General features: G+C 37.3%; 1 protein-coding gene across 1 annotated transcript; it reads left to right on the top strand.

Annotated features, from left to right (window-relative positions):
• Positions 1–7,236: 7,236 nt before the first annotated feature.
• On the top strand, positions 7,237–14,971 carry LOC127768937 (protein synthesis inhibitor I-like). The gene is made up of 5 exons (XM_052294606.1): positions 7,237–7,341; positions 7,432–7,538; positions 7,841–7,898; positions 13,838–13,915; positions 14,006–14,971. Exons 3-5 carry the CDS (start codon positions 7,849–7,851, stop codon positions 14,799–14,801), a joined length of 924 nt encoding a protein of 307 aa, XP_052150566.1. The 5' UTR covers positions 7,237–7,341; positions 7,432–7,538; positions 7,841–7,848; the 3' UTR covers positions 14,802–14,971.
• Positions 14,972–15,006: the final 35 nt, after the last annotated feature.

Here is a 15,006-nt window from a genome sequence, read left to right as displayed (position 1 = left end):
ATCGATCAGAATTTGCAAGGGATATACCTCGCGGCCGATATGATCTGCTTTGCCGCTCCCGATCCGAAATTGCTATCCAGCGCCAGTTGGAATTATATATTTACTAAAAAAAAAAGTCTATTCAACGGGTGAAGTCTATTTTAATTTTACTAGAAAAATACCCGTGCGTTGCAATGGGAAGAAAAGATGAGAAAATTGAGGAGAATTTGAGAAAGATTTACATTATGTAGTTAACTTAAATACACATTTCTTGGAATACTTGATTTTTTTAAGTAGGTTGGTGTTTAAATTAATTTAAGAGTAAAGTAAGTGTGGAAATAAAATGATATGGCTGAATTTAATTTTTATGAAGTTATCCATGATTAATTACCCTCTCTGAAATTTTCTTGAAATTTTCAGATCTCAATTGCTAACTTTAATAATACAAACATCATTTAAGCATTTATTTAAACAAAAATCTAAATAAAAACTCTCCATTCTCTCTGGGCCAATTTCAGCCAGTTTCCTTCCTCGGCCCGCAGCCTAGCCGGCCCACTTTTCTCCCTTCTCCTCCCCTCTGCCTCGGCCCGCAAGTACGGATCCGGCCCAGCAAGGCACTACAAGTCTAATCAGCCTCCCCCGCTCCTTCTTTCACTGTCATGTGGGCCAGTGCTACCGGGTCATCTCCTACCTCCGTCCGTATTGCCGCATCTGCCCAACGACGCCTGAATCCGCCTCCTCCGTGAAATCCGGCCACATCCATGGAGGTAATCAGAAATTGAGTGAGGGGTTTTGATCCTTATCTTCTCCCATTTCCGTTTTCCCAAGAATCAAAGCAAAACCACGTCGTATAGATGTCGGAAGAGAAACCCTAGCTTTATAGTCCGAGTCTGTTTCTCTTCAAATCTGTGCACGCACGCGCTGAGAGGGGGGGAATCGGACAATACGGACGAAAGGTGTGTGACTAAAGGAAAAATACGAATCTTTTAATTAGGTACAGATTATTGTTATATGGTTTAGTTAAGATGAAATTCACTATGGGAGTTCGCTTGGATATATATATATTTTTAGAAAATCATGAGGCTTAGTTAGGAGTCCGATTGTCTCAAGTTAGCATGTGAGTTTTTTTAAACATATTTCTTATATGATTCCTTCTATATTACCAAAAGTGAACGATCTTAAAAACCGACTCAAATACGAATGTGTATTTCCAAAAGAAAACGAACTTAAAAATCAACTCATACACGGATGACGTACCAAAATACCGACAAAAACATCTTCTATTTTTATAATATAGTAGAGATTATTTAACTAGAAAAATATCCGTGCGTTGCAACGGGTGAAGTCTATTTTAATCTCATTATTGTTATATGTTTAGTTAAGATGAAATTCACTGTGGGAGTTGTTGGTATTTCTTACGAAAATCCGCAAGTGCACGTATATACCGATGTAGCACTTCCCCTACGGAGTATTCCAAGGGTATCGAATCCAAGGGAACGTGTGTGGTCACATCTTCCTCCGGTTCATCCAAGGACACCAAGCAGATGTTAAGCCAGGATAGAGAGAATTTACTAGTGAGAAACAATGTATAGGGAAAGCTTAACTTCAATCATAATGCAATACTTCAAGCACTGGCAACCTGCTGTTCCCAGATGTCGCTCTACTACGTACCCGGACAGGGAGGACTTAAGTGATCTCGAGGGCTGTCACCACCTTTACACCTACCTCAAACGTACTGTGGGATACGCAGCAATTACTGGATAACAACTGCCTAAACACCACGTCTAAGCAATTACTATCTACTTTAGTGTTTATAACTCACCAAGGCAATCTGTTTTAGTTGATTATAGTGAACAATAATCTCGTATGCTGCTTAGCAACTAACTAAGAGATAATTCTCACAAGGTAAATCTAAATTACTCAGGAAGAATATTATATTGAATTCAGAGTAATAAACAGAATAAAAGAAATAGGAGAAGATTACCGACAACTCCGGAATTCTTCCGACTTCTTTTACTCTACTCTCTCCCTATTCTACTATACAATATAGTACAATAGAGCCTCTTATAATTCAACTCAAGCTTGGAAGTGTGTGTGTGAAGTGAGGGAGTGATGTCCTTTTATAGGGCAGTTGTGACGGTTGTGAGAAGGGGAAATGTCCGAACTGCCTCGCAACCGTCATTGGGAGAGCATCTGGAGCGTCCACGCCAAACCCCAGGATAAACGGCGATCAGGGGGGTTCGGCCGAACCTGGGCTGGGCCCTCCTGGCCTGGCATTCGGTCGGTGGACTCCCTGGGCTCTCCTCTGTCCATTTCTCAAAGTTTTGGGTTGATTCACTGATGTTTTGATGAAGTTCACAACCCCTCCTTGTATGGATACATAATTCTCCTCACTTTAGTCTAGATTTCCAACCAACATCAGGGTTTATGATCTGCATACAAATATACACCAACACTTGTGGAATATGTGAGATTAAGCACCTATCACTATGTTGGATGTTTTATTATCTGAACTTTATGCAGATGTTGGCGGTATAGAATCGACATTTAACAACCGCCAACAAAACCCCCCACACTTAGCCCTTTGCTCGTCCTTGAGTAAAGGTTAGTGTAGAATGAATTTCCTCAAGATATGAATCATGCATATAAATCATTCACAACCATACCTGCACCTGTGAACTTTATCAGTGACTATCTTACCATCTTGAGTAATTGATAAATGGAATGATCTTGATTCCAGTCCTTCCTGCTTCTCTGTCAGACTCATGGGATTTTTATGAATTTTTTGCAAACCAGCTCTTTTCCTCATATTGACTTTCCCTCTTGTCTCTCACAGATGTATATTTTATTTTTGGATCTTTACCAAATCAAAATGTGCCCGACTTTACCATTATTCTAAGGTTGATATGTGGAGCTTGGTAGGGATAAATCGGGACATACGTGCATCATATATATTGCAAAGCCAAAAAATATGGACTCAAGAAGATCATCAGTCGTACTCCTAGATTAAGGGTCTTTGTTTGTGCTGGAAAATGGAAAAGTAAAATATTTTGTGGAATGGTGGAATAAAGAAATGATTCTCCCTTTGTCCTATACCCTGTCTCCATTTGGTTTTCTCGGCATTAATATAGAAGGGCCATGGTTATATTTTCTTTCCAATTTTGCTCAATGTTTTGGGAGCAAACTTTATTTCCTTCTCTTTTCTCTCTATTTTTTTTCATATTCATGCCTTTTCTTCCCCTTTTTTTTCCTTTTGCCAAGAATTTTTCGAAGAGAAGAAAGCATAGTCTAATGTAAGAGAATGAAATTTTTGTGGAAAGCCAACTTCTAGTGTAGAAGCTTAGCTTAATTATATGTGGAAATGGAAAGTGAAAATGATAATGACCCCTTGATCATGAGAGTATGAAAGATATCTAACACGAGTCACATAAATTGGACAAAGCTCAATATAATGTCAAGCAGTCATATGCATGTTGGTATTTCTTAACGACATTACTAGAAATATAATTCCCAGCAATGGCGCAAAAATACTTCTTGTATATTATGGTTACAGAGTTCATCCGCAAGCGCACGGATATACCATTGTAGCATTTCACCCGAGAGTATTCCAAGGGTATCGTATTTATTTTATCCCGTGGGAAGATCATGTAGAGAGAGCTTGGCTAATAATTTATATATTACTTGTGATAATCATATTCTAAGCAGGGGTTAAGACAATCTAAGGGTAGAGTGACACACAAGCATGAACTACTCACTCTCATGATAAATCATCTAAGCTAAGTGGATAGAAAAGAGAAAGAAAAACTATTCCTATACTTCTATTATACATAGTATACATACATTCTAGTTAACTGATATACTAGCTAATACCCTCTATCCGATACCCTCCTGGTACTTCGAGAAGCCACCCCTGACTGCCGAGTTCCTTACGACAGCTCGTCATGACCATACAACCGGGGCTAAATACGGAGGAATATCCTCCCCAGTAAATTAACTTAGAATTATATACCGGCGCGGAGGAATACCCGTACTGAGCTGTCACCATCAGCGGCCCACCTCTCATCCGCAATATATAACCCCAAATAATGATATCCCGTAATCTAGACACCACGCCTAGACTACCAGATACGACTCTAATATCATCGTCATGACATAGAGTAATTGCATAAGCAAATATTATACCCGTACCAAAGCATCTCCCAGATAAGCTAGCCATATATTCCGTATAACATGAACATAATGTAAAGTAGGTAATCATATACTCGGAAAGTATTTCAATACCATAAATGTATATAGAAGAGTATTCTAATAAAAGTACAAAGCTTACAAAACAGGAAAGGAAAGCTGCTAGAGCCATACCCGAACTCTTCCGAAGGCTTCCGGACTCCTGATTTCTATTCTATTCCTATTCCACCAGCTAGATATTACTAAACTAAACTTGAGAGAAATGAGAGAGCTATTGCTTGAGGTGTGTGAGTGAAGTGAGAATGGCAACTCCTTATATAGCCTCCCAATGACGGTTGTGATGGTTGGAATAATCGGAAATACCCTCCAACCGTCATTGGGGGCTAATCCACACTGTCCAGGCGAAGCCCTAGATCGGATGGTGCTGAGAAGGGTTCGACTAAACCCCTTGGTTCGGTTGAACCTGGGGCCGGCCCAATCCAGCCCAATTTCGGCTGGCGGCCTCCTCTGTTGCTTCTATTCGCAGACTTGTGAATTTTGGCCCAATTCATCGTATCAGTTCTGAGTTCTTGGCCCATTCATACATAAGTCTGGTTCTCGACATCGTCCGATTGATTTGTCGTCTGTGTTGATGTCGATTCTCCTCCATTTTATTGTCATTCTCTGCAAGAGGTTAGTATACCTAATACTAGTGGAAGTTTATTATTCTAACAGATATATGCATTGCAAGAATCACTAGTTCTCCTCTATTTTGGTAATATTGACGGTCGAAACTGATCGATAACGACCGTCTACAAAACCCCCCAAGCTTGAACCTTTCCTCGTCCCGAGTGAAGGACGAAAGGAAACAAAGACTTGGTTGTTGATCAGGAGTTGCTACTATGCTGCATATCTCAAAGATACAGGTGCAAGGTATATGTACTCTCTCTCATATTAAATAATCTTTGGCACGGTGGCTTACCCTTACCCCTGATTCCCACGAGACACTGCTTCTCCTTGTCTTGGGTGGTTGAAAGATAGAACAGCAATTTAGAGTACCAATCACCCAATCTTTATTTAACTCTCATTCCGGAAGTTTTCAAATGATTTTGAAAAAGAAAACCAAGTTCCTCAATTGATTCACTCAGTCTCTCCAAGTGTATCGGTATGAATTCCTTACCAATTGTTGCATTTTTTATTCCTACTCTAAGGTTTGATATGTGGAGCTTGGTAGAGATCAAACATGGCATACTTGCTTTCACATTTATTACTGAGTCAAAAACTTTTACTAGAGCAGATAACTAAACATACTAAAGATCAAGATCGTGCAAGATGTGTGTGGTATATGATGGAAATGATATATGAAGAAAAATAAAGAAAATGCTTGTCCTTTGTGTATACTTTCTTCTCCCAAAAATCCTTCTTTTATTGCTCAGGAGAGGGCATGGCTACATTATTTATTTATTTATTTTATATCATGCTCATGCTTGATGGAGCATAACTTTATTTTTATTTTTTTTCTTTTCGTAACCATGCCTTTCTCTCCTCTCTCTTTTTTTTCAAAAGGATTTTTCTTTTTTTAAAGAGAAGAAAGCATATGAAAGTATGGAGAATTTATTTTGGTGGTAATATGGAAATGGAATGGAATATTGCTTAGCTCCCACTGTAGGAGAGGCTGGGTTGGCTTAAGGAACGGATGGGCTGGGGGAGGGGACGTCGACCCGAGAGGGAGGGAAAGAGAGAGAGGCTGAGCGGGGAGGGGAAACAGTCTTTGGGTCGAAAATGGCCCGAAGATAAGGAGAGAATTATTTTTAGCTTTTCATTTTTAATTAACTCTGAACTTGTTTTTTTTTGTTGCATTTAAATTATTTATTGTGCTCTGAAAATTCAAGTAAAAGTTGAGGGACCAATTTAGAGCATGGAGGATTTAAGAAAAATACTCCAAGCCACATTCGAGTTTTTCTTGAACCTATTTTAGTGTTAGTGATTTCTTTTAGACTTTTAATAATTTCTATTATTCCTTTTGGAAAGTGATTTTTAATTTGGGATGGATTTATCAGGGCGTGACAGCGAAAAACATGACAGACCCCTACATGGCGCGCCAATTGTCAAAACTAGATTTCGGCAATACTAAAAGGGGTAGTGAACAAGCTATGAAAGTGGATGGGGTATGAGACAAAGGATTTATATAGGTTCAGGCCTTCTCGATGAGAAGTAATACCATACTCCTGTCCGGAGAAATATTCCGCGGATTGTGGTATTGATCTGACGACCTGATGTGTGATTCTTCCCTCAAGAGGCCCCTGACCGCTCCTTATATAGGTGAAGGGGTCGGAATTACAATAAAGACCTTACAGATGTTTTACAATTGTAACCGACTAAGACTACGGGATAAATCCTTGGTACACAAGTTAATATATCGCCCGAGTCCTTACTACGAGTTACCCTCGATATCCAGTTGGGTAACACAGCCCTGTGAGTATATGGTACCCATAATCTCTACAGTGACTTATTTGTTTGCTTGGTTTTTTGGTTGGCTCCAATATAACAAGACTTCTAGATCTGGATAACTCATTGTGTTGATGGATGCAATATTCCAAATTGATGTGTACAAAAGTTGTGTCAAGACCATGTGATTTACCAGTTGTCAGATCCAGATCTGGTAAAGCTCGTTGTGTTGATGAATGTAATATTCCAAATTGATCTGTACAAAAATTTTGTGCCAAGGCTGTGTGATTTGCCAGTTACTTGATTTTCTATTCAATTGTAAAAATTGTTGCTGACAGCTACTGTTATCTTTGATGTGAAGACTATTATGGTGTATTGCTCACAAGCTAAATGAGCCAACGCGCTATCCACCCCTACCTGCAATCTAACACCTAGCTATCTACCTAGGTAGGTTCAGTTCTTAGCTACCTACCTGCAACCTACAACCGCTACATGCATTATATAAGGCATCGTTGCATTGTGACACTGACTGATCCTTCTTCAGTTCTGATCAGGTAAATATTATATCCTTCCTTTATGCAAATTCCATTCTCTTATTTCCAGTTAAGGTCTTATTTGAATGAACACGATGTCATTTTGCAGATTTTGTAACGGAAGGTGCACAGTATCAAAATAATCCTACGGAGCAGAAGATTACCCATGTAGGGAATCGTTGCATTGTGACACTGACTAACTTCTTCCGTTCTTCAGGTAAATATTATCTCCTTCCTTATGCAAATTCCATTTCCTTCTTCTTTCCAGTTAAGGTCTTATTTGAATGGACACGATGTCATTTTGCAGATTTTGTGACGGAAGGTGCACAGTATCAAAATAATCCTGCGGAGCATAAGATTACCCTAGAGGGAATCGTTGCATTCTGATACTGACTGACTTATTCCGTTCTTCAGGTAAATATTACTCCCTCCATTTTATATTATAAATCGTTTGACTTTTTTTTCTAGTCAGTTTGACCAAGTTTATAGAAAAATATATTAGTATTTTGAATACAAAACAAATATATTATCAAACTATATTCAATTTTTAGATATTGCTAATTTTTCTATAAACATAGTTAAACTTGACTAGGAAAAAAAGTCAAACGACTTATAATATGAAATGGAGGGAGTATCTCCTTCCTTTATGCAATCTCCATATATTCCCTTCTTTCCAGTTAAGGTCTTATTTGAATGGACATAATGTCATTTTGCAGATTTTGTCATGGAAGGTGCACAGTATCAAAATAATCCTACGCATCACAAGATTACCAGGTAACATTTATTCACTGTGTCCCAAAGTCCTCTTGTTTATCCAAAAAAAGTTCATTTTTAAGCAATTATTGCATTGGAGTTTGTTGAAGTATGGAACAAATACACTGAGACTAGATAAAGTAGGGGTATAATTGCATTTGGATTTGATAAAATGGAGCGTACTCTAGTTTTTTATTCTTTTCTATTGGTATGTGTGGGAAATGTGAAATATGAGTTATTTTGTGAGGGTCGTACTACCTACCAGTCTAATATATTAGAAGAAGTGTCATGTGGGAGGGCAGCATAATGCCGTAGTAGATGAGAGGAAAATGAAGAAACGGCTAGAAGAGTTTTAGTTTATAACTAGTAATTGTGCATGTTGAATGCACATTTGACGCAGTTAGTATCACGCTCAATACACATGTTTGTTATTTTAGTAAAGATCCATAAAAACCGAGAATGTTTTGGTTTTGTCTTCCACGTATTTACATACATTTGTAGAGAACATGCACTCAGGAATACCATATTAACCATGGAATGACTAAGCAAGACATCATTTGAAAATACTAAAAATCAAATATTTTTTATATATATAAACTGTTAGACGATACAGCTTGTCATCACGAACTTAAACAGGAGGCATTTTAGCATGACTATCAAAAATTAACATAAGACAACACTAATTCTGAACCAGTCCGAAAGTTCACCTAATTCCTTCTACGCCTTTGAATTTTGCTCATTCCCTTACATACCCCTGAATTTTAGTTTGGATTCATTCCATGCCCTTTTCACTAGTTGACCGTTAAATTCTTATGAAAAAGTCTATGTTGCCCTTTGCTATGAAGAAACATAATAAATTAATAGAGTACATTGTTGGAGCGTAGAAATTTGTTGGATGGACTATTATATTTATGAGTTTGTTATGCACCATATTATTTGTGGCAAATTTACTTTTAGATATGACATAAAAAGTTAACACTTATTTATTAGTTATTGAAAGTTGTTTATATATATGTCTTATACAACAAATTTATTGTATTACTATCAAAATACATATTTGTCTTATACAACAAATCTGTTGTGTTACTATCAAAACACGTTGCATATAAATATATTTATCTTATACAACAAATTGGTTGTATTACTACCAAAACACATATTTGTCTTAGACAACTAGTCTGTTGTATTACTAACAAAACACATATGCTACACATAAACAACTTTTAATAACTAATAAGTATTAACTTTTTATTTCATATCTAAAAGTAAATTTGTCACAAATAATATGGTGCATAAAAAACTCATAAATATAATACTTCCATCCAACAAACTTCAACGCTCCAACAATGTACTCCATTAATTTATTATGTTTCTTCATAGCAAAGGGCAGAATGGGTTTTTTTATAAGAATTTAACGGTCAATTGATGGTCAACTAACAGAAAGGGCATGGAAGGGATCCAAACTAAAATTCATGGGTATGTAAGGAAATGAGCAAAATTCAAATGTATAGAAGGGATTAGGTGAACTTTCATGGATACATAGGGAATTTTATCTAGAGATATATATCGTTGACACTAATTCTGAAATGTGCGGTATACAAAAGAATATTGAATATTTGTATCGGATAAGACAGACGATGCCATCTTCTATCTAGGATTATCTTTCATTTCACACAAGACACTGAAAATCATTAAAGCACCAAATTTAGGTTAACTATCACAACTTACCAAACCATTGTATTTGGTATATTCACTTTACACTTACCTATAGAAGGGTCTACAGAGAGGTTGCTTTTTATATGAATAGCAATAAGTCTACTTGTTTATTTCTTAAGAAAAAAAATAGAATGATGATCCAACTATTGCAGAAGTTTTTCTAATTATCTAATTAAATAATAGTAACATTTATGGACATCTTCTACCTACGCGCGCCCTTGGCTTGTCAAGTAAATATGAGCTAACTGATTTCAATACAAATATGGTCTCTTCACGCATGAATATTAGATGTGCATATATACCATTGTGTGTCAGTTGGGACTGGTTAACCAATTCATGACTCAAGTTCAATAAAAAAAAATTCATGACTCAAGTCTTGTTTAAATATGTACTCCAAAACAACCTACACAAGAACAGCTAGATCCATGATGTACTGAACATCATGACGTACTGAATATATCAGCATGAGACATGAGTACCACAATAGTTATGCACAACGTTAGATAAATTAAGGGTTAAGGGGATTGTGAAGGAAGCAAATGTATGCCAACTAAACAAAATATAGAGAATGAACGAACACTACATTGATCAGTGATCAGTTATGTTAAATTTTAATTAGCCTAGAAGAAAAAACATGGTTTAGTAGTTCCCTACAAAAGATTTGGCAAGTAGATTTAGGTTCGTGGCTTAGGGAAGTTCCTGTGGTGTATTGCCTAACGGACATAGATTTCATACAGAAAATTCTATCATTTTATATGGACACTAAATGTTTTGTCAGATCTCAGTTTTTTAAAAAATCTTATATGAAATTTAAATCAAAGAGGAATTTTCTCCATCTAAAATTATTATTAGGAAATACCAAATCAAGGTATAACATATATATATATATATATATATATATATATATATATATATATATATATATATATATATATATATATATATATATATATATATATATATATATATATATATATATATATATATATATATATATATATATATATATACACATACTCAGAATTTACGATGGAACCTTACCTTATGAACATTTTGTTGAGTGGTTAATGAACAGCGAAAAAGGTTACTTTTAATGAAATCCACTTTAGTTATTTAAAAGAACAGCAAGCTAGACTTCCCAGCAAACTCACATGTATAGCTAAAAAGATTTGGAACCAACATATTTCTACAGATCGATCAATCACACAGCATATATACAACCACAAGATCAATCAAGCTTCAATGTTTTTCAGTCCTGGAATAGAAGAAGCCCTGAGTGTAGGTAGGGGAATAAGTGGCTAAGAATTATAGAGGTCTGAATTTAGATGAAATATATATCCGGAGCGCAAATGTTTGCAAGATTCCATCTGAATCGTAAAATTACAACAAAGTATAGAATTAATGATAAATAGCTGCACTGGTGGGTTTCCGTTATCACTATGGTCAACATGAATGTCCTGAGTTTCAAAATCAATATCAATATTTGCTATAAAATTGTAATTATACTATTGTCACTATGATCATCATGATTCTTGACGTTTTGAGAAAAATGAACACTGTAAACTGATCAGATATACCATTAAATATCAGTATCTGTGTAGAAGAACAATTGTATACTTGGATCCTGGCATCCTGCAATAGAACACAATGGCCAATTTATCAAACTTGGGAAGCACACATCAACGAACAGATTGATATGCTTTTTAGTGCATGTATACAATTCATTAAACAGAAGTTAATTGAACACCAATATATTTGCCAATAGGCTAAATTAAATATTCTGTTTTGGAATCACCTGATCTCCCCTTTGTGGCTAAACAATTCAAACAAAAAAAGTTAAACACCATTATATTTGCAAATATATTCTTGAGAAGTGAAACGCCACTTCCTTTGTGCGGGGAGCATCTCCAGTTTTAAGTGCTCATCTCATGCCTTTCCTTTAAGGCATCTCAAAAAGACACTGACCAGGGATGGTTGCAGTAGCAATTAGTTTGCTCGACTTATGTCATATCCTGCCAGGATTCTTCTCCAGCTAACTCATTTTTGACACATCATTCCTTGGATTTGAGCTCCCTTTGGTGCATCTGCTTGCTGCCCTCCTCCAAACCTGTGTGCAGAGGCACCACCATCCTGAGTAGGCTGCTGTCCTTTTGCAAAGATGTAAAATAATTTGTCTATTGACAACTGTTTGAAATTTTGCAATAAATCCAAAGAGAAAAGAAAATATAGAAAATCCCTATTTCAATTACACTGATAGCACTCACTGCGCCTCCAGTTAAAGAGCAGAGAAAGTAAATGGGAGAGACTGTGATGTCGAACCTGATCAAGTGATCATCACCTAATTCTAGGATATTTATACTGCCACGTCCATTCCCCTTCACTGACCAATAGGATGAGACAGCCTTCCTGATGGAAACCATGTGCACACCCCTCATCAGTATACTTCAAAATAAAGCTAACTACATAGACCATAGCTAGCTCAAAACAGTACGATTGAATGCAAATTTAGGTTTTTACAGAATTCGGTGATTCAGTCAGAGGTCAGTGCATGCAATCACAAAAGAGAAAATCACACCTGGTAAATAAAAAGAGAGTGGACTCTTAATTTTTCCCCACAGATTTCCTCGCTTCCTTTTCTTTGATAAAAAAACAAACAAATTTCCTCATTTGGGGTTTCCACTTAGGTAACATTAGCAACAGGATTTGAGGGCTCGACATGGGGAGGAGGGAACAAGGGGGCGATTTGGAGGAAGGGCAGCCAGAGGAGTGCACACGGGATGGAGGTCGTGAAGTCGTGATGTCCGGAGGGAGGCCGCATAGGGGGAAATTGCGTGAGGGCGACGCCCGGCCCGGGCAGCCGGCACAATTTGGGAGAGACGGGGAGTGTTGCTTCTCTATATAATAAACCATTCCTACAAAATTCAACTAAATTTAACAAGTTTTCATAGTGTGAACACGAGTTTAAAAATTTTGGGTCCGAGTTTTACCACGTGTAACTAGAATTTTTTATCTTAGTAATGCATCGTGGGCTCCGCATGTCTAAATGGCTTAAAATTTGAACAAAGTTGGCTTCTCCATATAAGAAATCATCTCTACAAAACTTAACCAAATTTGATAGGTTTTTAAAATGTGAACTCGAGTTTAAAAATTGCGGGCCTGAGTTTTACATATATGTAATAATATTTATTCTTAATTTAATCCTATACCCTACCCTCCTATACTAGATATATGTGTTTCATCTGGATTTTTCACAATTTGATCCTTTTCAAAAATTTATTTCACAAATAGACCGCTAAAAAAACTTATCCCAGAAATGGTCCTTTTTGGAGCGTTACAGTCGCTGATGCCATGGTCCAACAGGACGACACCAGCCTCTCTAGCACCGTCCTCCTGCCACCGTGGTGGGTCGGCACTGACTTGGCAAGAGGAGCGTGCCAATGAGACTGGCGCCACCCACCCACCCCCTCCTCAACCCACGCCATTTTTTTCCTCTCCTCTAGTGTAGAGAAGAGATGTGCAACTTTTTTTTTATTTTTCTTTTTTTATATTTTTTTCATACTTAGGAGCACACAAGAACCAAACATAAAAAAATTAAACTCAAATGAATAAAATATGTGACCTGTAGAATTTTTCAAAGCTCTACCGAAAAGCTTTTCGCCTTGAAAACACAATTTTGCAAGCGGAATTTGGAGGTTCCAATTTTGCCGAACCCAGCAAAGCGGGGAGAATCGAATGTAACTTTTTCTGTACATGTCCGTGGATATATAATTTCCCAATTCCGAGTCCGTATGAGAAAGTTATGCCTGTTTTAAGGAAACACACTCGAATGTAAAAGAAAAAAAACTCAATAAACCATATTTTTATAGGATATAAAAGAAAGCAATGTACTATTTTTTTTGTTTTTTTATATAGGAAAAATAAAACTGAAAGTCTCTTGAGTAAATTTGAGAAGAGGGGAGGGAGAACCTGGTAGGGGGGCAGAGAGGTTGGCGCGCTCCCCTTGCTACGTCAGTATTTGGCTACGACGGCGGCAGGGGTCAGCACCAACCTCTCTGGACGATGGCGCTAGCGACACTGGCGCCAAAAAGAAGTTTTACATTCTTTAGATAAGTTTTTTTTGGGTTTATTTATAAAATAAGTTTTTCAAAAGAACCAAATTGTAAAAAATCCATTGTGTTTCATAGTTTTAGGTAGTTATTGATTGGTTTTTTATAACATGAGTTTATTCTAACTTGTTAATGTAGCATGCCCCGCATCCCAAAGAAAATACAAGTGATAGTCATATGGCTGCTTGTTTTCATGCCTTCGACCATAACATCCCAGTAAGTATATATCGGTTGTTCCATCTTCAAGAAATATAATAATGTTTTAGCTGATCAACTCTAATTAAGTTTAATAATTCGTTTTGATAGGGAATGGTCCAACCCCGCACACTGTACCGAATTGGATCCAAGAACCGGAGGCTACCTCTCGTACTCAAGAGATTTTGACACTGGCGTCGATTATTTTAGGAGATGCCGCATGATGTACCACACCGTTCTTGACGAGCAGCATCTCGGGGAAAAGCCACTAGCATGGCACTTCACCAATCTCATCGGACAAAGTGGAGACTCCACAAGGTTAGCATTTCGCAACGACAACCTCTACCTTGTGGGCTTCCGGAATAAACAGGACAAATGGTACACGTTTAAAGATGAGGACCACCTGATTCCTGGTTCAACACCTCTTGGGTTCAGAGGCAATTATGCCTCCCTTGGTCCCCAAGAAACTGGATGGAAGAATCTTGTTGGAGTACAAGTTGGTAGAAAAGCTCTGATGGAAGCAGCGGACATCTTATCTAATTATGATCCGGATGTTACAAAGGAGGAGGACCTCAAGGTTGCACTTTTGAGGGTCCTTGTAATGATTCCTGAGGCCCAGAGATTCTTTGCCGTTCGCAAACTGGTATACAACTCATGGGAAAATGGGGGAGTGATAGATGAAGACACTGCCAAATTAGTGGTGAACTGGAGGAGAGTATGCTGTGCATTGTTGATTTGGAACAAGACGGGTCGTGGGAGATGGGACAGCGAGGAAGCTATTGAACTAAGAAGAATAGGTGTAAGGGACCCGACGCAAGCACTCAATACAGTTGATACCATGCTTTTACCCAATAGATGTTCCGTTATGGGTTATTTTGAGTACCTTCCAAGAAATACAAATATATAAGTTAATGTTATTTTGTTTTTAAGTTATCATTTTCATATATCTTGTAATCAACACAAACTGTTTAGCAGTTTGAAGATAATATATCAAAGCTTTATAGCATATGTATTATTGCTTCTATATATACATATGCATATAGTAGAACCCATAGTTTTCCTGGTGTGGACTGTTCATTTCTCGCCCATTCACACTACCAAATCACCGAGAA

The sequence above is a fragment of the Oryza glaberrima genome, chromosome 3 (genome assembly GCF_000147395.1).
Source record: "Oryza glaberrima chromosome 3, OglaRS2, whole genome shotgun sequence".
Lineage (NCBI taxonomy): Eukaryota > Viridiplantae > Streptophyta > Magnoliopsida > Poales > Poaceae > Oryza > Oryza glaberrima.
Note: the sequence above shows the minus strand (reverse complement) of the source record. Positions and strands in the feature narration are given on the sequence as shown.

Coding starts and splice junctions, on each gene's coding strand:
- LOC127768937 (XM_052294606.1), top strand. CDS start 7,849: ATGGAAGGTGCACAGTATCAAAATAATCCTACGCATCACAAGATTACC. Junction 7,899..13,837: donor ACGCATCACAAGATTACCAG/GTAACATTTATT, acceptor TTGTTAATGTAG/CATGCCCCGCATCCCAAAGA. Junction 13,916..14,005: donor CCTTCGACCATAACATCCCA/GTAAGTATATAT, acceptor TCGTTTTGATAG/GGAATGGTCCAACCCCGCAC.